Genomic DNA, 24,738 nt, shown 5'->3' with positions numbered 1-24,738 from the left:
TTTTATCCTATAATTTTAACATATACATTTACTCATGCCTGAGATAAGTATTATAAGGGAACTTCAGGGGTCAGGAAGAGTGTGCCCTTTGGAATCTTCCCATCAGAGTGTAGGGGAACTGACTCCATCCAGTTACTGGCTGAGCGCTGTCTCCAGGGGATGTAAGCTCTCAGGCACTTCCACCCTCTGTTCAAGTTCAAGTGAAAGAAGCTGACCTCCTTTGGCATGTGGAGGTCAGGCATGGAAGCACTACAATCCCAGAGTGGAACGAAAGTGGGGGAGTGCACAATACTTCCAGAGGCAATGTAAGTTTAACCTAACCCAAAATATCCAAGACACATTTACAGTGTCAGGTGGGAAACAAACTCCTTCCTCACACAATTGCTCATGACTCCTCTTTCCTAATAGTAAATTGCTGTTTCATCAGTTTTCACTAGATAATCTTTAAATGAACCATAGTGTCCTTCTGGCCAATATTTTGACAATAAAGTTTATACCCGACTGTCAAATATTCTCCTCCAATCTTAATGAGGTTGGGGGATTTATCCCAAATAACGTATCATTCATTACAATATATCTTCACTATACAGTTTAGAATATAAATCGTTAAAGCAAAACCAAATATTTGGTAAGGAAGTTTTAATGAGTTTTGGCTTTGATGGAAATATTTGCTTTCTCCAAAATTTGGTCCCTGGGTTTCAAAGCATTTACCCCAAGAAACAACTGCTATGCTTTAGTTCTTCAAGGCAGCTTCCAAAGCTTCAGCTTTCTCTGTGATGTTCTTCTGGAAAGGCATCATGAAATCCTCAAAGTCCACTTCATAACTAAATCTTTCCCGCCGCAGTTCCCGTTTCCGGACCAGTTCTGCTGTTGTGGCTTCGGGACTCCAAACCTTAAATAAACAGCCAAATCCAGAGCAGTTATGAGTGTGATAACCAGTGAATAAGGTAGTATCCACATGTTTTAGTTTTAATTAATTAGTTTTAATTAAGTGTATGCTAGGTAAATGCTGGGCCACTGAGCTACACCCCCAGCCTAAGAAGCTTTTCAAGAATTTTAATCATCACATTTACTTCTACACCTATTTTAATGTTCTTCCCCTCTTGCATGACATCAGTGATTATGTGAGCATCACTGCTTCAGATAAGGACTAACGGGGAGCTGAGCTCAGCACTGTACTTCAGTTACTCATCTGGCCAGTTATCCCTGGGCCAGACGGGGGTCAATTTTAGGAGATCAAAATAAGAAAGCAAAAGGATTGGAAGATCATTGGGTTTACTACTTTGTGCTTTATGTGGAAGGGGAAATTAATTTAATAACAGAAAGTAGGAAGAGCTGCTCCTTCAGCATGATTTGATGGGCACAGAAAGGACAGCATCCTCCCAAAGATGTCTCTACCTCTTTAACTGCAGATCAGAATATCAGTCTTATCAGTATGAAAATCCCAAGTGAGGTTAAGATTGTGAAGAAGGAGATTGGGTCTGAGAAGCACCAAGATTAAGTATCTATAGAACCTGGTGAGTGAGGAGCTGTAGGGAATGCCACTGACTAAAGAAGACTTCAATCTTTTAAAAGAAAACTTAAATGTCCGTGGAGAAATAGGCACAAAGCAAACCAGATACTGGTAAGCAGTAGCTGGACTTACTGAGTAGAAAGTAACAGGACTGAGAAAAGGTGCTCCTGCAGATAGTGACTTGGAAGATAAACTTGGAATATTTGTTTGGATGATATACACAGGAAACATTTGAAAAATGGCATTATGAGCTCCACCATGCTATGGGGATCTGTCCAAAGCGCTTACCCTTCGTGGAAGAAATGTGATATCCATTTTCTTGGTATAACCACTGGTAATCAATGAATTGAGATAAACCACATTATCCTTACGCTTTTTCTTCTTTTCTGTTATAGTTGGTACAGCATAAAGTGATGAAAGTGTTTCCTGGAAACAGATTTTTAAAACTTAAAAATTGAAAAAGCAAGTACTCACTTCCTAATATTGTTTTTCAACATCTTATTCTGAAACCAAGGGGGAAAACTCCTACAAATACTACTACACAACTTGTAGTGTGAGATAGGATAGGATATTTTTATAGCCTTGGGTGAGGAGAAATAATTATTTATTTTGTTTAATTCTTCTTAATTAGTCATATCAGTCACAGATCAGGAAAACCTTCAAGACACCCATTTTTGACCTGTGGCTATTCATTAATCACAAGGATGGAACCCTCCGAAATGATCATGCTGGTTAGAGTAAGAGCTTTTGTTGATTGACCCTTCTTTACTCCTTGCCATATTAACTGTCATCCTCCATATTTACAACTCTCTTCTGTCTGCTTACAATCCCTTTGCGAATGTAGTTCCTACCAGCTGCATTCCCCAGTTTCCCTCAGTTGGATTGCAACTTTTTCTACCTTGACTCTCATTCTGTCCTCTCTCTTGGAGTGAGTTTGTTGTTTCCTTAAAAGAAGCTTCCAGCCTAGAAATGCACTAGGGCAGCCCTGTCAATGGCAATCGCTTGAGATCCCAGTGATTCCCGTGGGCAACAACCTGAACCCTCGGCTGGCAGTTCAGAGGTATGTAACCTACTCTAGATTACCAGAAGCAGTGGTGTGCGCTAAACCTTGTAGAGTTACTTTTCAAGATATCCAATTACAAGTGACTCTATATTACAGAGTTCATGGAATTTATTAAAATTTTTTGATGAGGAAGGGCAAAGTAGGCAATGATTATGAGAACAAAATGAAGGAAAATCATGCTTTACTTCATTCCTCATAAAGATTACCATTCTGTATAGTTCAAGATAAAATACATACACATTCAATACCAGTTTTTTTTTTCAACATTCTAATTATTTTTGGCTGAACAAATTTGGGTTTTGTGAAGAGTCTATTTGCAATGAGTATGTTTTAGAGTCTTCAGTTATATAAATTTTCTTGCTAGATATTTCTCTAAAAATACTATATCATGCTGCTGAAAGTATTCATTTGCCTATGTTATAATGATAATGTAAATATTTCTGTTTTCTATTCATCAACAGAATTCTAAGGAGTTACAGTTACTAATAGGTAGGCAAACTCTTTTTTTTTTTTTTTACCTCTTCTTTCTTAATTTCAGGGCCTTCAGTCTTTGCTTTAGGGAGTGGCTTGGCTTTCAGTTTTTGAGTTTCTGCTGGTTTAGGCAAGTTATCTGTCTTTTCTTTAATCAGATCAATTATTCTATAATCAGCATATGCCTTTGCAATATCCATGGCAGTGTGCCCTGTTTAAAACATAAATTCAGAGTTAGGATAAACAGATTTTGTGATAACCATGTAGAAAAAGTTCAGGATATTAGTTCTAAGCATATGGTAGGGTGGTTATTATAGCCAATGATATATGTAAATTCAGAGGTAGGCATTTCCTACTACAGACCCAGCTCCAAGTCCTATGACTTAGAATGCATTTGCTAGCATAAAAGTTGTTTTTCTTAATTTTTGAACCACATTTCTCAAAAAGGGAATGGGAAACAACAGACTACATTTTAAATTTCCCATTCATGGTGCTTTCCCAATGGTATACACGTTTACTTTTGCGTGATAATTTTACCCTATCTTCCACTTTCCAGGAAGTGGGAAGGCAAACTCCAAAAGGCCTGAAGAGGCAATGCAAAGAGTTCTTTCTTCAAGTGCCTGAGTATTATGTTCTCTATAACACTGGGTAGGTCTCAGTGTTGTATTCCACGTAACATCATCTGGCAGGCCTGGTGCAATATTACCTGTGACCAGGGGCAGCATGAAGTGGAAGAGGTTTGAAAACGAGCAATGGGCTCTAATTAAAGAAATATCTTTAAAGAAAGAGCTCAAATATTCTTCAATGCTCTTCTTATTCTTCCTATATGGTATTTATGACATTTGGTAAGTCGCCTGTTTATTTCCTAGAGGCAGAGAAGCCTCACTTCAAGAATTATTTTGTCCAGATTTAAAAGGTGTGTAAAGTTTACAGAGTTGCTCAATGGCCAATTATTAGGAATTAAAAGTTGTAACAATGATAACTCTAGATGTGAACTTCAAACTGGTACAAGTCCACAAACTAATTAACATTTACTGATCCACAAAGACATTACTACAGAAATTAAGTGGTTAGAAATTGTTAATGATTTAATAGAATGATTTAATAGACTGATTTTTTATTTGAAAATTCATTAAATTTGAATCTCTTGATCAAAAAGAACTTTGAGCTTGTATTTTGTGTTTGTTTCCATTTCACTTTGTAATAAATAATTTCTCATTGTGCTCTATAAAAGTACCAGTGCATGACAGACAGCAAAGAACAGGCTCTTTACAGTACCAGGTATCAGACACAATGTCTGTAACATTGCACTAAAGTTGTATTGGCACGAGTAGCCCAGGGAGAAGAGAATTGGAATCTAAAGTCTTGAAAGAAAATTGGAATCTAAAATAAACTCACTTTTTCTAACACTACCCATCAGAAATATGAACACATACCTTTTCTATTTTCCAGTTGAAATTTAGCACCAGTATCAAGTAGGTATTTGACAGTATCCATTCTACAGCTTTCAATAGCTCGACTCAAAGGAGTGGAGTTGTTGATTGAAAGTGCATCTATTGCAGCACCAGACTTAACAAGAAGCTCAACAATGTCTTGCTGGCCTGCATGGCATGCAAAATGAAGTGGAGTCCACAGAAAATTATCGGTTGCATTAACATTTGCTCTGTAAGACAAGATAGATGCGCAAACTGAAAACTTTAGTGGTTCCAAGCAATGGAAAGTAAAAAGGCAAAGTGAGATTTCACCTACAGCTTATCAAGTTTTAAATTATTAACCAGAAGATCTCTGAGTCAAGTGTGTCCTAAGTTTTCTCACAACCTCTTTGTTCTACATTATTTGATAGTCTTAACTTTCTTTGTGTGTAGATATACCTTTTGTTTAGCTTTGGAACGCATTTAGATCCTAGAGATTACAAGTTTGCAAAGTTTAAAATAAAGGAAAACCATAAAACAATCCAGTGGAGATGCAAACTGACAGAAACATGTTTTATTATTCCACTGTGTGTCTATTTCTCTGCATGTTGTGAATTTTTAAATAAACTTTCAGTATTAAAAATATAAGCATGATATTATTTAAAATTTTAGTCCTTGTTAGAATGACACTGTCCAAAAGTTCAAGTTTTCTTTAGTTGCTTTATATAGCTTTTGATAATACAGAAATTTGAGTCAACACTAGATATTATAGTAATAACAACATTAATATCTTCTTTTAAATATACAGTCACTGTGCCAGATTGCTGTATGTACTTTAATGCCTTTAACTGTTAACAAATTCTGAGATGATTCATTCATTACATGAGAAAACGAAGACATGGAAATGTTAAAAAATATACCCAGGTTATGCAACTACAGTAGAAGAAATTAGACATGACCACTTTAAAAAAAATGAAATTAAATGAAAATGTCATGTTTTATGAACCAAGTGAACCAAGGAAAGGCTTGTTCTCTTTGAGGTAGATGCTGGGTGATAGAGTGACCAAAGTGTGTCCTTATTCATTGCAGCCACCATCCCATTTGTTTAAATTTATTGAGATCCTCACAAAGAACAGGCAGATTAAAAGGTGACTGCACATCATCCAGGCAGGACAGAGGTCAAATTGAGTTGTCCTGTCCCTGACAGGAAGTCAGCAATACCCAATCAGACAATCCTATACCCCCACAGTGAGAACTTGTGGGTCTTCACTTTATGCATAATTGTTACTGGCAAGCTATCTTTGTGCACACACAATCTTATGTTCCTGTTAGCTTGAATTGTCATATCAGATTTATTTACTGTAGAATTCACTAATAAAATACCTTCTTATGCTACAAAAATTCTGGAACTGAATTTTTTTTATGACTTCTTTTGCTTCCTTAAAAAGTGAAGACTCATACAAATTTAAAACTCACTTAACCAAAAACATACCCTCTTTCAAGAAGAAACTTGACCACATCTATGTTTCCACTTGCACATGCCATCATTAGTGGTGTCTTGTAATATTTATCCTTCATATCCACAGGTATTCCTGATTCGAAAGCCTTTTTCAGAGATGCCAGGTCTCCTGCCTTGGTGATGAAATTAATATTTGAAAATACCCTCCCCGGATCATCGATGTACCAGGCAGAATCATCCTGTATGGGATGTTCCGGTGGGTGATCTTGGTTAAACCGGCTGCAGTCAGTTACATTCTGATAGGTTTCTATCATGTAATAGGGAGGCCCACCATCTGACCGGTGTGGAAATGCATCTTCAGGAATGACGCAGACTGGGAGAGGTATAACAAGCTTGCCCTTCCTTGCCTTTTTGCCTGCCCCCTTTTTCTTTTTCTTAGTCCCATAAGACCCCAAGACAAAAGACTTATTTAGGTACTTAGTTCCTTTAAAAAACTCATTAATGTTGACCCCTCCTCCCCGGAACTTTTCGTGAATTTGAGCTATTGAAAACAGCTGTTCAGAGTTGGCATGCTCTTGCCTCTCCTCCAGGGTCATCACAAAGTCGTCTTTGGAGACTGACCCATCGCCCCTGTCCACAAATGAAAAGAGTTCCCGAAGAAAAGTCTCATGTTCTACAGACCAGTCATGTAACCTCAGGGCCCACAGTGGATTAGGATTTTTGGCTCCTGGTTTGGCCAGTTTATTGGCAATTCGCTCTGCTCGACGAATTTCTTTGCTAGCTACTTTGAAGCCACCTTCTTTTGCCAAAGCCCTGGGTGTTTTGTGGTCTAAATTCTTCCATTTCAGGTCACATCCTAAAACAGGAAGCACTGGCATTAGAAGTGGTATTATGGCATCTGCATGACTCTACACATGACCCTCATACAATTGTTTTATTAAACTTGAGGATTCATCAGAAGTTCAGCCTAAAATCTTACACATAGAAGTGCAAATTTAGCTATCCTAACTATACACTTAAATTGTCATTTCTTTTTTTGTGGGCTTCACTTTGGTGAGTTCTGAGAGGGATAAGTTTATGATCTTTGCTCACTCACAAAGGAGTAAGATATTTATCCCTCTATATAAATAGATCTTTTGGATAAAAATGTAAATATGTATAACAAATATCAGCTACAGTTTTGGTGAGGAAACTTTATGCCAACAGAAAAACAGAGAGGATACACCAGCATTTGGGAAGAAGAATCTAGATTCAGACCACTCAGATAGGTCTTTATGGGCCCAGAATGCTGAAAGACTTACTTCTACTTGAATCATTTAGATTATAGATCTGAGCATCATCTTCAATAATATTTTTATGTTTTGTCCACTGGCATAAGGCAATTTATACCAATATAATATTTTGCGGGAAGATCATGTGAACAACTTGAACAAAGGAAAACTTAATTTGTTGGTCAAATCCTAGAAGTCTAGCTTTTTATCTTTGTACAAGTTATACATCAAAATTCATTTTGTTTTTGAGTCTCTAATGTAAAATGACAAGACCAACATTATTTGTAAATATCCTCCAAGCAACTAAACTTTTCTGAATGCATCAGAGAATCTAGGTGCTACCAAGAAGGCTGTGTTATCTATAATGGGTCTTGAGACATTAAAAATCCATTTATGTATAGAAATAGGTCATTTTTATGAAATAGCTCTTTCTGGTATTTTTGGTGTAGAAGAAGGCTTATCCATTGTTTTGCCAACATCACATAACCAAAAAGGATTGATATCTAAGTACTAATGCTAGCAATCAAATATATACAGGTAACTGTATGCAGAAATAGAACATGCTTCTCCAGCACTTTCTAATAATATTCCTTGTCAAACAGATCCTTGCCTTGATGGATAGAGTAGGGATCATGACACAGTTCTACTTCTGTGTGTTTGACAGAGGAAAATGGACCCCCAAAACTAAAGAGAGAGGGAAGAAAAAAAAAGAAAAGGAAAGAGATCACCAATGTTTTTCAAGATAGTGAGGATTATAAAAGTTTTATAGACAGTTTTAAGAACAGTGACTTAGCCAGGTGTGGTGGTGCATGCCTGTAATCCCAGCACTCAGGAGGCTGAGTCAGGAGGATCGTTGCTAGTTCAAGCCCTGCCTGGGCTACAAAGTGAGCTCAGGGCCAGCCTGAACTGCATAGTGAGACTGTGTCTCAAAAAGACAAAAAAAAAAAAAAAAATTCAAAAACAAAGAATAGTGACTTACTGGAAAGGGGACCCTGAGAATGGTCTCAAAAGTAGAAATTCATAGAACATTAATTCCATAATGCAGTTTCTTAGTAATCCCAATACTACTGTTTTTCACTCAGCTCTTTTGCTTATTCAGCATGTGTGGGGTTTGGTCTCTCTATTCTCAAGACACTCATTTATATTCACTGAAGCTCCAAGGGTTGAGAATTATTTAACTCCTTATGGGCTGATGGTTTCCTCTTAGTTAAGAATCTTCATGTGGATAAAACCCCCTAACATCCAGCTGGTCTGCAAGACCTGAGGGCAGTTTGCCCTGTCAGAGTTGGGACTTTCTGCCTCCTACTTTTTTTATTATTATAGTAGATCTTCCTTATTTATAACATCTACACCCAGAAATCCAACCAGGGGCTGGGGATTTAGCTCAGCGGCACAGCGCCTGCCTGGCAAGCACAAGGTCGTGAGTTTGATTCCTGGTACTGGAAAAAAAAAAACAAAAAAGAAAAAAACAGAAATCCAACCAATTGATGATGCATAATATTAGGGAAAATTACATCTATTGAAGTGTATAGCTGCTTTTCCACATGAATGACAGTATGACAATTATTTACATATCATTACACTGCATTGATTTAAAATATTCAAAAGGATATAAGTAGGCTGCATGCACTATCCCATGCTGTATAAGCAATTTGGACACCCTTGGCATTTAGTATCCTACGAGTCCTACAGCCAATTCCCTACTGCTATGGTAAAGATCCTTTCATTCTCTCAATGATTTAGTTTCCTCCATAGTAAAGATGCTCAGCTTTCTGCTGGCTAGTGCTGTATAACATAGGAAGCTAAAGTCCCTGAAGAAGGGAAACTTTCTTGAGACACCTGGGAGACTCCCCAAACTGCCCTGCTGTGCCTTGGGTGTGGCTCTCACTTTGCTCACAGGCAGCTGTAAATTATTCCAACAGTAGAACCAGGTGTCAAAAGAAGAAGATACTGAGCAAGAGCTTTTCATGTAGGAAAAAATCCAGCCAGAACAATTGTTTTACATTTAAGCAAAGAAGAAACTAAATCTAGGGCATTTAAGCAGACATGAGTATTTCAATGCTGGTTGTTTCTGGCTATTCTGATAGCCTTAGATCTGAGTCTAATGATGGAAATGTAGTGGGTACAAATCTGTATGGAATTGGTCACCCATATAGGAGCTGATGATGGTTTGGTACTTACAAACACACTACAGATCTCAAAACATTTTCAGACATTTACTTTAAAAATAGTCTCATGAGTCTTCCAGGAAGACAGATATTTTCTGCCTCATTGGTCAAGGGTTTTATGCATGAACCAGGTTCTGGCCCTTTGCTTTTCCATGTGTTTTTTTTTGTGTTTTTATCCCAAGAATACATAAAAGTTTGAGTACACGTGTAGTGATATTTGTTCAAGTACAAAAAATTATTAGACAATTTACCTCTCTGAGCTATATATTTACAGCAATCAGCAAAACCACCCATAGCAGCGTAATGAAGTGGTGTGTTCCCATTCATTGCGATTATCCCCAAGTCTCCACCGTATGAAAAGAGAAGCTTCAGTATCTGCAAAATAAACAGTGGACACCGTAGAGGACTTGGAGTGGCTATTTACTGAAAGAAGAACAGTGTCCAGACCTACACTATCTAGCATATTGTCTATTAACCACATGTGACTGTTGAAAGCTCAAATTGAAATGAAATAAATTTAAAACAATTGAAACTTATTTCCTTAGTTTTATCAGCCACATTTAAAGTGCTCAAAAGCCACATGTGGTTACTATATTGTGCAACTCAGATATAGGACATTTCATCATGCCTCAACATTCTATCAAACAGCTTTGATTTAAAGAATAGAAAGCTATACTCATCTGAGAGACTCTCATTATGGAAAATGGAGGAAACTTCAGAAAGTAGAATATGGCAAACATCATCAGGGGAGCAAATTATTTACTTAATATGACCTGTATTACTATGCCTTTATTGCCTAAAAGAATTCATGACAAAAACAAAGGTAACTGTGTTAAACCTCAAGGAAAACTGAGTGAAGACAGACGAAATTCAGAATTTTTTAAAAAAGGTTAATGTTAATTTTTATTTTGTTTCTGTGATATCATTGTATCTATGAAATATTCTTTGCTAAAGTATCAGGCAATTTAGAGTATAAATTAGAATTAAAATTCAGGTATATCTTAGATGCACACAAATACCAGAGAGATGAGAGTGTAGTGGCTTTGTTCTATGCACTTAGACTACATTTTGACAATTCTAACACATAACAAAGACATAAAGTAGCATAGCCTCAGGTGGCAGAAATTTTAACCATCATAGTCAAATGTACAGAAAAATATTATTAGCAATATTTAGTCAATTGAGTAGCAAATAGATAAAACTGAATAAAAATCTGGAAGATGTTGTGAAAGCTAAATTTTGGACTTGGGGGAATTGAAAGCAAAAACAAAATAGACCTCTTAGGCAAAAGTTCTTTCTCAGTAGAATCTACACGATACATACAAATTTTGAGAGAAAAGAGGCCAAATTTTAGGAATGCAATTAAAAGCAAAGAGCAGATCATTACATCAAAATAGCCTCCTTTGGCAGCAAAATGAGCAGCGTGATGTCTATCATTGTCAAACGTATTCACGACACCTCCTCTTTCCAATATTCCCCGGACTATTTCTGTCACTCCTTCTCTTGATGCCTCCATTAAAGCTGTGCGACCTGTGGACTGGAGAGGAAGCAGGTCAAGGGTGTTTATGTGGTACCTATCACATTAAATAACATATTCAACGTAAATACGGTTTCAATTCATTTGACCTTCACCTTATACTGACAGGTTTAGCTCTTTGCATTTTCATTAGTCTCATATAATGAAGAATAAGCATTAATCAAATGCAATGGGTTAATTTCTAACATGTAGAATAGTCAAGCTTACCCTGACTGTCAGAAAGGTCAACATGCTTAAAAATGCATTTCTTTCATAGAAAGCAGAGCAAAAAAGGAACACTGAGGGTAGAATATGTGCTAAATTAGGTCACAGATGTTTTCTAATGAGAAAATTTACTTTTCTTGTGTATCAGGAAATGACAGTGATAAAAAAGTAAACAATAAAATTAGCCAGTTGAGGAAAAGAAACAAAATACCTATGAGAAACAACAGAGTTACATATTTTTGTTCCAAGAAGATCAGTTTTTACTAGGCATCAGCTATACAGTTTCTACTACTTCCTTTAATGATATTAAGACATTATTCATAATAAGTATAAATTTTCCCAACATAATTAGGAAATAGGCTGCAAAATTGTGGCAATATAAAGATAATAAAAGTATATTATTTTCAAGCATTTTGAGTCAAACTGAAAAATGTATATGCTAACAGGGTAATTTTCCTATATTTAAATGCAAAAATTGTACTATGATACTGTTAGAATAAAGAAGTATTTGTAATCACAGGAATAGTCATACTGAGTTGATAGCATTTGGATCAGCTCCTCTTTCCAAAAATGTCAAGCACATCTCTTTAACATCATGGGCTTCTTCACAAGCTTTAAGGAACACTGGTTTTCCATCATAGGTAGCATTGTTGACATCCGCACCATGTTCAAGGGCAATCAAAGCACAGCGATAATGCCGCTTAGTAGGTAAAATGCAGTAAAATAAAATGCCTGAAGAAAAGCAAAATTTCCAAAGAATACTTAGTTAACAATCTATGTGCATGTTTGAACCTGAAAGGAAAAAAAGGACAACTTCAAATCTATATTTAACTCAAGATAGCAGAGCACAGACATACCTGACTTGGTTTCCCCTCTAAAATCAGCTAAAACACTAAGACAGAAAAATAAAGAGGAAATCTTTGATAAAGTTAGAAAATAGTTACCAAGTGTTACAGGACGTGTTCAGAGAAGAGTTGGAGTGTTGACATGGGAGCCTTTGTCATCCTGGGATGTGGCATTTTATATTCTATACCCAAGTGTCCCCTAGAATTGCAGAGCTGTATGTGACAGAAGGCTTGAACCCACATTTGTAAGGAGCTGACTCTGAATATAATAGAAGTGAGATGAAAATGAGAAGATAATTGTTTTGGCCATTTTGGCAAATCATTTTGTTTTACCAAAAAGAGAAAAATGCTAAATCCCTCCATTAAAACCTATACCATACGGGCCTTCAATATAATCCATGTTAAAAATGCACTACATATCAGAAGTACTGGTTATAATCCCAAAGGAGAGTGTTGTTAAAGTACTGTGTAAACAACCAGACTCTAACTGACTTTCTCATAATCTCACTCAAAAAAGAAGCTTCAAAAAGGAAAAATAACTAAAAAAAAATCAGCATGTGATCTATGAAAAAGCCACTATCAGAAAGGTAAGCAACTGATAATGAAATTCATGTACAAAATATACTCTAGAAAAATTACACTAAGGAAAATTATTGACTGCTTCTGTCTGTAAGCAACTGATAATAAAATTCATGTATAAAGTATGCTCTAGAAAAATTACACTAAGGAAAATTATTGACTGCTTCTGTCTGTGTTTACAAAGAAATTAAATAGAAGAGCAAAGATAGACCAAGACCAAAAAGGACTGAAGAAAACAGAAGATGAATAGAAAGAAAAGACCTACAGAGACAAAGACAAAGAAGACAGAGACAAAGAGGGTTCAACACTTATGTAATTGGCTTCCCATAGTAAAAGACCAAAGGGAACTGAAAAAATAGACAGAGGTATAATAAAAGACTTTCTTAAAGTGAAAAATCTGAATCTGAAGATTCAAAGGGTCTTAGGAAAAATTGATTAAGAACAAATAATAAGATAAATGGAGGAAAATTCTGGTAAAGAAAAGTTTTCTGTGAGCATCCGGGCAAAAATCTGGCTTATGTCTAACATAGAAAAGTCAGGCTAGCCACAGCAGCGTTCTACACTAGAGGAAAACTGAAGAATCTCTACAATGTTACTGGTGAAAATAGGGAATTTTTATACTCAGTCAAGTTGCTGGTCATATATAAAATCACCAGCAGACATTTAGAAAATTAAGGATGCATGAAATCATAGGCATAAGCCCTAAAGAGTGGACCAAAGTACTTTGATGGCAAAAGTGAGTCTACCAAGAGATCAATTGAGAATATATGACTAAAATAATTCCCTCAACATAAAATCAACTCACCTTAGGAATTCTAGATACAAAAAAGAACACTGTAATGCATTATAATGCAGAAATCATGCAATTCAACAAAAATTTGGAGGGAAAATCTAATCTAAACATTAGATTTTAAAAAAAAATTTAGTGTTGGAGACTGACTATAAGGAGATGAAGCTAGGAGAAAGTATTATCTAAAAATATAAAAGGAATCATTGAAATAAATAAGTGATTATAAATGACCATAAACTTGGGTGGTAGGGGGAGGCACACAAAGTGAAAGTTTATTGTACCATCTCAACTTTCAGTGTTAAGTGCAATAAATCAGATAAACAAGTTTAGTTTTGCTTTTTTTTTGTCTTTTTGACACAGGGTCTCGCAATGCAGTTCAGGCTGGCCTTGAGCTCACTTTGTAGCCCAGGCTGGCTTTGCACTCCCAATAATCCTCCTGTCTCAGCCTCCCCAGTGCTGGGATTACAGGCATGCACCATCACACCTGATTCAGAAAAACAAGTTTAATATTACATCTTTTCTCTAATCCAAGAAGCCCAAAATATAAATAAAGAGCAAAAAACAAGGATAAATTATAAGAAGTAGGCAGATCTTTTTCAAAGGGGAAGGGGAACAAGAAATGGAAGGGAGCAAAGGAAGGGAAAAAGGACTGAAAAAGAGATAATGGAAGAAAACAATGGAAGTACGTAGAGCTTTTTCAAATGAGAGGGGATCAAGAGGTGAAGGGAGCAGGGAAGGCTAGGAGGGGAAGGAGACAAAAAGGAATTAAGAAATGTTATGCACTTGGACAAATTCCCCAGGATAAATGTAATCATTATATACTGCAGACATGTACTGATAAAAACTACATTAAAAAAGGAATCAACAAATCCAGATGATGGTAATAACTCAAAACATATTGAAGGGAATAGAGAGGTATCAAGTTAACCATCAGAAGAACTAAAAACAGAAAGTGCAACTAGAAGTAAAATACATAGAGCAAAATTTTAAAAATATATGGGCATATAAAATGCCTTTATAAATATCTTCATATACTAAATACATTGCATCTTCATACTATGAAATGAATGACAGTTCTGAAGCCAACCTGATGGGACATCTAGATAAATTTAAAGTGGATAAATTTTACCATTAAAATTAAAAATGTAACATATGAAATAAAAACCTACATGTATTACATATAAACAGATGCACTTAAAATCAGTTATTTAGAACAAAGAAAGATGGGCCTGAAGATATAGCTCAGTGTTAGAACATTTGCCCAAGATCCATAAGGCCCTGGGTTTTGTCCCTAGCATCCCCATTCCCACCAAGAAAAATGACAATGGAAGACATAGTTCAAAATAGAAAGCAAAGGGGAAGGCATAGCAAGACTGACCGAAGCAACTACAACATAACAACAATAAATACAAACTGAGAACACCAAACAGGGCTAAATTTCTTTAAAAAGGTCTTCCTTAAGGCACTTATGAAATGGGTATTTTGTAATGATGACATACACAATTCTGTTAGTCTATGTGGGCCCAGTTTAGGCTTACAGCATATCTCATATCCTTTAAAAGATCCATTTAACCAGTTCAGTGTTTGCTTATCCTTTAGAAAAAAATGTGCAGAGTGTCAAACATCTGTCACCAGGAAATAATATGCTAGTGGCGGTGTGATTACTGCAGGATGAGCAAAGCGGTTAGTAAGTGGTTGCCAGTCAAAGATGTGCAAAGTGAGTCAGGCTCAGGAATGGGAGGAGAAAGACCAGGGTCACAGGTGAACCACGAACCACCCAGCACTGACTAACAAGGCTATGAGTGAAATAAGATTTTACATTTGTTTCAAGTTTCATTTTATACTTTCATTTTTTTCCTGTATGATTTGTCTAATTGCTTTCTTCACAATATTTATTTTCCAGAATCTGAAGTATTGGTTAATCTGAAATATTGGGTTAATATTGGTTTGAACAAGCATAAGCGTTAACTATATGACTGTCGCCTTTGCTACAAATATTTAGGTGAGCTCGTTTTTCATTTTCATTTGACTTTTAAAAATTTTATAATTTTGATCTCTTTGTGGTATAAAATTTCTCAACATTTTTTGGTGACTTATATCTGTACTCCAGTACAGTATTTCTCAAAGCTGACTTTTCAAAACTCCAAGTATACTTGAAGCCATATTAAAAAAAAACTATTTCATGGGTACATAAATATGGAAAATGTTACCATCTTTAGTCTGAAACAAAGAAACATGCCTGAATTTATTTTATTCAGTGATTCTCTAATGAATTCAACAGTGGAACCAGCTCTGCAGGTAGTGTTTCTTAACATCCCAGCGATTCCATGGTCCATGGAGCATACTTTGGGAAATGGTACTCTATAAAACTTTCAGAGCCTCCTGTTGTTCCAAGATTAAATCTTTTGAAGCACACTTGACTTCTAAATGCATCTGAAATTTATTTTGCTATGTGGTCCTGTTAAATAACTTTTCCTTTTCTTTGCTCTTCACCCTTGTTTTAAACAAGTCATCTATCAAATATCAAGTCTGGAGAGAATTACAAAAGTAGACTTTGCTTCTGTCAGAAAACATTAACATTATAAAGTGGGATTCATTTCTCCAGTGCCAGGCTGACATTAATGGCTTTGCACTTGTAGCAATTCTCTTGGACAACTGACTAAGTCTACTAATTTATATTAAGCCTGGTGTGAATTATCATGGTGTTTTCCTTGAGGCTGGGTCAAATCTTGCCTGAACCTCAAGTTATTCAGGAAAGAAACTCCAGACCGTGGTCTTGACATGGGGCTAAGGAAAATAGAGGGTGTGGAAGTACAGCTCTTGTCAATTGAATCATCCTCCAAATGCCATATCTAACATTCTAAGTCATATCCAACTATTTTAAAAATCGATCCTAGAAGCCTACTTGGCTACTTGGGAGGATGATGGAGAAAGGTCACAAATTCAAGACCAGCCCAGGCAACTTAGGGAGATCCTGTCTCACAATAATAAATAAAAAAGTGCTGGAGATGTAGTTCAGTGATAGAGCACCCCTAAGTTCAACTCCCCAGTTTGAGTAAAACAACTGATCCTAGAAAGTTAGAGTTTATGCCAGAACCCACCTTAGTTCTCTTGAATTCTAAAATGCAAGTCCTTCTTATATCAGATTGCTATTGAGAAGGGATAAAATTTGTTTGCAGACCTACGTCTAGTACTACTCAAGTTTCTAATAGATAAAGAAGCTTTTCTGCTAACAAGAGTTTATATTTTTAAACAGGTGATTATGATTATGGTAATATCAGTCAATTATGTGTAATGTTGAAAATTTTTCTCATTTAAAAGAAGCCACCAAATACAGATTAGTCCGATTTGAATTTTCTTTTTAAATGATCAAGCTCTCAGAACTGTTTTCTCTAAGATACACCTAAACTGTTTTCAAATAACGAGAAGTCAATATCCTTAGGTACAAGAATGAGAACAGAGCCTTCGACTTAAAACCACAAGTAATTTACCTCTAAATTTGGAAAACAGAACAAAAAACCCCTCATAAATCCTTTTTATTGCTATTGGCTACACAGTGAGTTGCAGTCAGCCAGATAAAACGTTGAGATATTTTACCTTTTCCTTCATTATCAACTATCGTCATATCAGCCTTTGCTTTGGCCAGTATTTCCATTGACAGCTCATGGCCCAGTTCAGCAGCCCTCATTGTTGGAGTACAGCCCTTATGGTCTTGCACATCAGGGTGAGCTCCGAGTTCAAGGAGAAAGGTGACCATATCTACATCATTGGAAACTGAGGCTAAGTGTAGAGCACTAAGTCCATCCACGGGGTCTGTGAAGTTGATCAGTTGAGGGTATCCAAGCCTGGTCAGCTTCTCTATCTGCTTCTTGTTTTTGTTCCGAACACACTGAAGAACTTTGTAGATCTGTAAGTTCTCAAGTCTCTTATCTGCTAAAGCCATGCTTGATCAGCTTCCAAAAGATGCTTGTTTTCCAGACTAAAACAAAAACTACAGCAGCTAAAAAAAAAAAAAAAAAAAAAGAAAGGAAGAAAGCAAAGAAAAAATGAAAATCATTATTACAGGGCTAATTTTATCTTTATTTTTATTAATTAAAAATATTTTAAAGCATATGTCCCTTGGAAGAGCAGCTGTTTCTTAGGAAACAATGTTCTCAGTTTATTGCAACTGATTTCAGAAAATAGGAATTACATATAAATTTAAAAATAGTATAAAGTTTAAGTATTTTAAAAATCATAATCAATACTAGTTTGCAAGGTATTTTTTTTTTATCCCCTCTAACCTCCCCTCTTTAAAATAGCTTTCTCATTCTACCCAGAAGGTGAGGTTAACGAAAGTAAATGCTTTCGATCGTTTACTCTCAAGTTTATACAGACATTGCTGACTCTGCCCAGAGTTCAAAAGTTATATATTTAGCCAGGTGTGGTGATGTATTCTTGTAAGCCTAGCTACTTGGGAGGCTGAGGCAAAAGGATCATAAGATCAAGGACAATCTGGGCAATTTAGCACAACCTAGTTTCAAAATAAAACTAAAAAGAGCACACTTTGGAAAGATGGAGAGGAACTGAGACTGTGGCATCAGCTGTACCCTGGGTCCCACTCACTGTGCCAGAAGTCACACTCCACATTACATTAAAGGGCTGCACGAGTAGCAGCTGAGTTCCCAACATTTACAGTGGAAAGATTCTATCTCACTATCGCATCTGCCAGCACAAACCTGTTCTCTCACCTAATTCTCCATGGCAGTGCACTGTAGACCACTTGCTCCTTTTTTAGAGATGTTTCTCTGGGCAACCAGACAGTCTCCATGGCTGTTTCTAGTCTACACCACCACCTACTCTTCCTGAGGCTCCACTGCTGGCTGCCCTTCTTCTGTCAGATGACTCACTGTCGCTGTGCCTGGTGCCAGGTGACCAGAACTCTGTCTGATCTTCAGCAACTCCCTTGGTGGTTTGTCCCATCTCCTGACCTTCAGCCCAATTTCCAGCTTTCGATCGTTTACTCTCAAGTTTATACAGGCATTGCTGACTCTGCCCAGAGTTCAAGAGTTATATATTTAGCCAGGTGTGGTGGTGCATTCTTGTAATCCCAGCTACTTGGGAGGCTGATGCAAGAGGATCATAAGATCAAGGACAATCTGGGAAATTTAGCAAGACCTAGTTTCAAAATAAAACTAAAAAGGGGTTAGAGATATAGCTTAACATTCCCTGAGTTCAATATTTAGTATCACCCAAAGCTGTATATTCACTGTTCTTCATTCTAGTATGGTTTTTTGTTTTTGTTTTTGGTTTTTCTTTTCCAGTACTGGGAATCGAACTCACAACCTTGCGCTTGCCAGGCAGGCACTGTGCCACTGAGCTAAATCTCCAGCCCCTCATTCTAGTATGGATGTCAAATGTAGCATGCCCAGAGTAGAACTTTTTTTGTTTGTTTTTTTTTTTGTTTTCCCAAGTAGTACATTTGAACCCAGGGAGTGCTATGCTACATTCCCAGCTCCCTTTGTTTTCAGTATTGGGGATTGAATCTAAGGCCTTTGTACCAAGCTACATCCTAAGCATTTTAAAAAAAATTTTGTTTCAAAGACGGGGTCTTGCTAAGTTTCCCAGGCTCATCTTGCATTTGCAACCTTCCTGTGCTAACCTCCTGAGTAGCTGGGGTAGCAGAAAGTGCCACTGTGCCGGCTGGAGCAGAACCCTTGCTGTCATCCTGCTTTTCTCCATTTCTCCCAATTTCTGATAATGGCATCAACATCCACTTACTTACTCAGATTAAACACTAGCGTTACCCTCCATTTTTCTTTCCCTCATCTCTAAATTCATCAGGAAATCATATTCAGAAAAATCACATCTGCTTGTCTCCAAGATACATCCTAACAGCCACCTGTGCTACTATCCTAGACCAAAGCATCACCACAGTCGTCTAATCTGTCTCACTGCTTCCACAGTAACCCCACATAGTACTTCTCTAAACTGAAAAATATTTTTAAAGTGTAGATTAGATAAGATCCAACAGGATTCAGTTCCAACATTTTAGTATAAATATTTTTAAACATGAAGGGTGGTTGAAAACCTATGTATCCACCACTGAGACCTTACCAATAATGTTTGGCTGGCTTTAACGCCTATCTATATATCCCTCGATTCATTAATCCAGCTCTTTCTTTTGGATTGATTGCTCAATAAACTGCAGACATATTCCCACTTACACATATTTAACAGGAGTTCAATAATATATTTATGCTTCTTTCTTCATATTTCGAATATTTAATAAAATGCACAAATTTTAAATGTGTTATTCCATTTGTTTGAAAAATGCATACACTTGTGTAGCTGAAACTCTCATCAAGATGTTGAATGTTACCTTCCCATCCAAAAATGCTCTAAAAGTACTTGAAAAGTTTTCAGCTGTAGTCAGACCAAATCCAAATGTTATGATCTGGTAAGAACTTTGCCCTACTCTCTGACCTTACTTCACCCTATTCCCCCCTGATTTAGTGATCATCAGCCACACTAGCTTTCTTCCTGTTTATGAACAAAAGCTCCTTCCTTCCCTGGAAGTTTGAGCTTCCTGTAGCTTCTTGGGAATGCTCTTTGCTTTGGGTTCTGTTGTTAAATCTCAGCCACTGTGTTACTTCTTCACCTTATTTTCTCCAAAGCACTTATTGTCTGAAACTATCTTAGATAGATTGTCAACTTGTGCATTGTATGTCTCAATCAGTGGGTCTGTCTTCAGGGAACAGAAACTTTAGTTTGTAAATATTACCATTACTTCTCTGTAACCTAAAGCCTGATCCATGTGAGGCATCCCATCAATAACATTCCATAAATATTTCTTTCAGTAAATTATGACCAAAAGTTAACATCTTTGAAAAGAAGGAACCAAAGAAAATTCTCCCATTCCTTGTTTGAACTACTACATACTTGTGTCTGAGACAGGGTGTTCCTGAAGGGTTGTTCATTGCTCAGGTTAGTGTAGACAGTTAATTTTGAGGTGGCTGAGTTAGAATCCACAGGCCAGTACAAGTCAGGAACTCAGGAGAGAGGGCTGATCCTAGTCTATGGGAGAGTTTTGTGGAGTTGTTCAGCAGTGGCTGGGCAGCTGAGACAGTGAAGTCAGGACAGCAAATGACAAAGTCAAACACGCTGCGGTCTCATCCTTTTTTCTCCTCGCTCTCTGTCTTTTTCTTTGTATTCCCCATTGCTGTGGGGAGACCAGTGATGATCATATGGCTTATGGCTTCCGTGTCCTACTTGCTGTCACTGCTCTATTCCCTTCTTATCTCCTTATAATGTATGATGGATATGAAGCCAGACAGGGCAGCTTATTAGGCCACTGTATAAACAGGTTCTGTGCAAAGCCTTGAGGCTGCCTGAGTCATCCTCTTAGCCCTTGCTGCATGTCTTGGTGACGTTTATTTCAGCTGCTGTTTATGGCAGTGACCTACTGCATTTGTACATATGTCACCTGTGGATATGATAAGATACTCTGAAATAGCTTATTGATTGTACTGAATCAATGCCACCTCATTTGTGAGGACAAGGACTTCCTAATAAGAGATTTCAGTGTTGTCTCTGACATCATTCATCCCAAAGCATTGGCAGCATGTGACACTGTGAAGTCAAGTGACAATGATGAAACCAGCAGTCTGGGGGTTGGTTTATGATGGATTACACCTCTCCCTGCTAATGCAAGGGAAGAGCAGCATTCAGTGCCACCCTTCACTCTCAGCTACTAAGACTCAAACCTAGAGCTTCCCGGAACCCGGAGGTACAAAGAAAGCTCCCGACCTCCAGCTCTGGGTTCCAAGCTTTTCCTTAGCAAGACCCTGGGCCTCCTAGGTGTGCATGGACTAACCGTCTATACCGAATCTCAGTGGAAAGAATAGAATGTCTTAACTTGAGGTCCGTGTTTGGATTGGAAAACTCTGTAATTACATGAAAGCCTGTGAGAATGTGTAAACATAGATGTATTTTTCCTCTGTGAAGAGAGACTGGTAGAGCTCATCAAATTCTCAAGGCAGTCTGAGACATGGTAGGTTCATCAGCAAAAGAAATGCCGGAGGACAACAGAGCTACAGGTTTGAGTGCAGGTTTAAGGGGAGAATCTGCTGTCATCCACTCTCCTCTACATCGGTATTCATACCAACTAGCTGTATGTACCTGGACAGGTAAGCCGCCTAGTCCGCACCTCACTTGCTTCATCTGTGAACTGAGGGTCATGATAGTACCTATTTCATGGGGGGGATGAAAAGGAAATGAGACGACTCTTGCAAAGTAGTATTTAGCAAAGTCCCACGGTACAGGGTGGTTATGAATAAATTAAAACTTCTGTGGGTTTCTGCTCACCCATTAGGCACAGCTTACATTCTGGAGGTTCTCTACTGTGCCTTTCAGTTTTGTCAGAAAAACCTGGAGGGGAGACATTTAATTTCAAAGGCTGAGCGGTAAGACCAACGTGCAGATCTCACCTCTTAACCTTGGGGGCGATCGAGAGCCGCGGATCTCAGGGCAGCAAAGCCTCTGGGCCCGCAAGGGCGTCTCCCACGGTCTGGCTCGTTCTCTTTCGATTGTCGCCGCCGTTCTCAGCCCTGACCTTGGGCTCCGGGAGTCCCCTTGGGCACCGAGAATTGACAGGTTTCTCTCGGAGCAGAGCTGGCCAGCGGGCGCGTGCGCAGCAGGGAAGGGCGCGCGTGTCCATGGGTCCCGGGCAGCGCTGGGAGAGAGTAAGGCCAGGCCAGTGCAGGGGCGGGGCGGGGACCCCGAGGCCAGGGCAATTGTGAGCTTCAGCCACGCCAGGCCCAGTTGCCAGGCAACCGCCCAGGTGAGCAGCCGGGCGGGGCTCCCCCGAGTGGCCGGGCGCTCAGGACGCTCCCAGGAGAGAGAGAAAGATGCGGTCTCCAGGACTGTGGCCTTCTTCCATCCTTTTCTCCCACGGCCTGCCCTATATCAAAACATAACTTAATTAGAAAAGTAAAGCTACATATGACAACAAGAACCCTTTCCAAAACAAACAAAAATAAAACATACAATAAAATTGTTTCAAAAGTAAAATTAAATGAAAAATGCAATAAAAAGTACAATAAAAGAAAGTGAATCTTCCTTCAACTGCTGTAGATTTTGAAACTCTTCCCAGAATGTCGTCTCCGTGCTTTAGAATTTATAATACTGTATAGTTATACACAAATAAGAACGAATATATCATAAAAATAATTTTATTTCGCAGTCAACAAATGCACCATAACTTTGCTCTCCCGCTATATGCACTGTCTTAGCGGTAAATTTTGGGCAGCTTTTGTTTTGCTTATGTGAATGCAAAACGTGTATGCTATTTACTTATGTATTTATCTCCTTATTTATTTTTTCAGTGCATGATCCCTGAGCTACATCCTTTCTATTTTTGACTTTGAGACAGTGTCCTGGTAGATTGGTAAACTGCCCTGGCTGGCCTTGAACTTGCCATCCTCATGTCTCCACCTCCTGATTACAAGGGTGCTTCGCCACCCCTGGTCTATTTATTTGTTCTGAGAGACAGTGTCTCTCCACGTTGCTCAAACTGACCTTGAACTCCTGGGCTCAAGTATCCTCCTGATCCTCCTGCCTCAGCTTTCCAAGTAAGTGGGCCTACCCGTGTTTGCCTCTGCTCCTGGCTTGTTTTTTTTTAAAAGTGTAGGTAATTGCTTCTAATTAAAAGTGATAGTTCCTTAAACCAACCTATCCTGCCTTCTACTCAGAGAGGTTTAAACGTGTCAGGGCCATTCACACACATACACACAGTACATAATATGCAATGTGCAATGAGCACAAAGCATATTATGACTAAAGCAAAAGAAGGGTTAAAATCAAAATAGAAAAAAGGAAAGGAGAGAAGGCAGAAAGGGAAGAAGAAGGGGACAGCGGGAAGGAGGGACAGAGGGACGGATGAACCTCCCTCAGTTACTTGGGTCCCTCATTTATTTGTGTCTCAGCTTGTAAATTCACAGTAATGACTGCCCTTATAAGACATGCACGAAGCAGGCATAACCATCAAAGGGGCTTCATCTTGCCTCTGGTGACAAATGTGGCTGATTCTTGGGGAGAGGGTGTTTCTATGAATGAACAATTTGAATCTGACTTACAGGTTGTAGCTGAATCTTTGTAATGATAATTTTTCACATTTTGGAGACAGAGTTGATGTCAATAGTAGCCTTGTTTAATTCTAAAGAAAGTTCTTAAAATTATTTGACCATCTGGTAGATTTGGAAGGCAATGAATATGTTTCAAAGACTGAAAGGAGTTGATTAGTAGTGTGTATAGTACTCTTACATTAGACCAATTGGTGTGTATGTTTTGGATGAAAGTCAGATAAAAATTGTTGGGTGATTGAGGACTTTGAGATAGCAATGTGAGAAACTTCTTTCCTGAAAGAGAAAGTCTTCTGAAATTGAACTTTACCATTTTTGCCTTAAGCCATTTGGTAGTACAGTTGTCAGAACTCCGATGACAAACAGAAAATATAGGGGACAATGGTATTAAAAATTTCTCCTGCATAAAACAAATCTATACAGGAGGTGGCAGAAAAGCAGCATAAATTCTGATATAGACTAGTGCATTGGCCAAATTCTCTACTGCTACCTAACTTCTATCTTTATCTGATATTAAATGAGATTTTATTTTCATAATGCAACTGTTCAAAGGAGCTATAAATTTAATACTTCTTCCATGGTGCCAAGCTTTCTTGGTAAAATGGAAGTGAGTCTATTGAATTCCCTCACACATCTTTATAAAACTTGTGATGCAAATCCAGATAAACTGCTTTAGTCACCAGAAGGTTTTAAATTCTTATTTACTGGCTTGAAAGGCAAGCCCTCCAGTAGCTCTTACACAGCACCAATATATTCATTAGTTTAAATTAGAAGAAAATTGAAATGTGAATTAGTATGGCATGCCAACTGGGGTGCTGGTCTATTTAACTGGAAATAAAATGTGTTAGTTTTTATGAACTGCTTCATAAGATTGAGATAAACCTACTAAAGTTGTGTTACTGCTATTGTCTTGTTTTTAAAATTATTTACAAATTAATATCTTATAAAGCCCATCTATGTTTTAATGTTATTTCTCTCTAAAAATTAAATTGCTCAAGGTGACTTTGTGTGATGAAGAAGGTTATCATGGTTTATACTCTGCGTGGTAAGTTAAGCCTGTGTTGTCTGTCCAAGGAGACCATATACTGATAACAGATATCTTTTTCTTTATGAAAAAGAGGGAAATGTGTCAGATAATTTTCAAATGAGAAATAAACTAGTTGAAAACATAGAGCTTTATTTAATACTTCCATTAGGAATTCACTTTGACTTTTTCATGTTGAAGCGATTGTAAAACATCTCTTGAATGAGTGACTACTGAACAACCATGCCTTTAAAATATGAACAAGTGAATAAATACATTCT

The 24,738-nt window shown here is 37.6% G+C and overlaps 1 protein-coding gene across 2 annotated transcripts; it reads right to left on the bottom strand.

The window, feature by feature from the left end:
- Positions 1-622: 622 nt before the first annotated feature.
- Positions 623-22,114, bottom strand: Ankef1 (ankyrin repeat and EF-hand domain containing 1). 2 transcript variants are annotated; one of them, XM_005380869.2, is made up of 10 exons: positions 21,781-22,114; positions 16,910-17,312; positions 11,631-11,830; positions 10,745-10,894; positions 9,609-9,732; positions 5,952-6,774; positions 4,484-4,710; positions 3,095-3,258; positions 1,802-1,939; positions 623-892 (listed from the first exon to the last, which is right to left on the bottom strand). In XM_005380869.2, the coding sequence occupies exons 2-10, from the start codon at positions 17,253-17,255 to the stop codon at positions 734-736; spliced, it is 2,331 nt and encodes a 776-aa protein (XP_005380926.1). In that variant the 5' UTR covers positions 17,256-17,312; positions 21,781-22,114; the 3' UTR covers positions 623-733. The 2 variants fall into 2 exon arrangements, with proteins under 2 accessions (XP_005380926.1, XP_013367563.1); XM_013512109.1 differs by lacking the exons at positions 16,910-17,312; positions 21,781-22,114 and having other exon boundaries at positions 11,617-11,682.
- Positions 22,115-24,738: the final 2,624 nt, after the last annotated feature.

Source organism: Chinchilla lanigera, unplaced genomic scaffold (genome assembly GCF_000276665.1).
Source record: "Chinchilla lanigera isolate Chin_1 unplaced genomic scaffold, ChiLan1.0 scaffold00014, whole genome shotgun sequence".
In the NCBI taxonomy this organism is placed as follows: domain Eukaryota; kingdom Metazoa; phylum Chordata; class Mammalia; order Rodentia; family Chinchillidae; genus Chinchilla; species Chinchilla lanigera.
The sequence above is the reverse complement of the archived record's forward strand: the minus strand, read 5'-3'. Positions and strand labels throughout refer to the sequence as shown.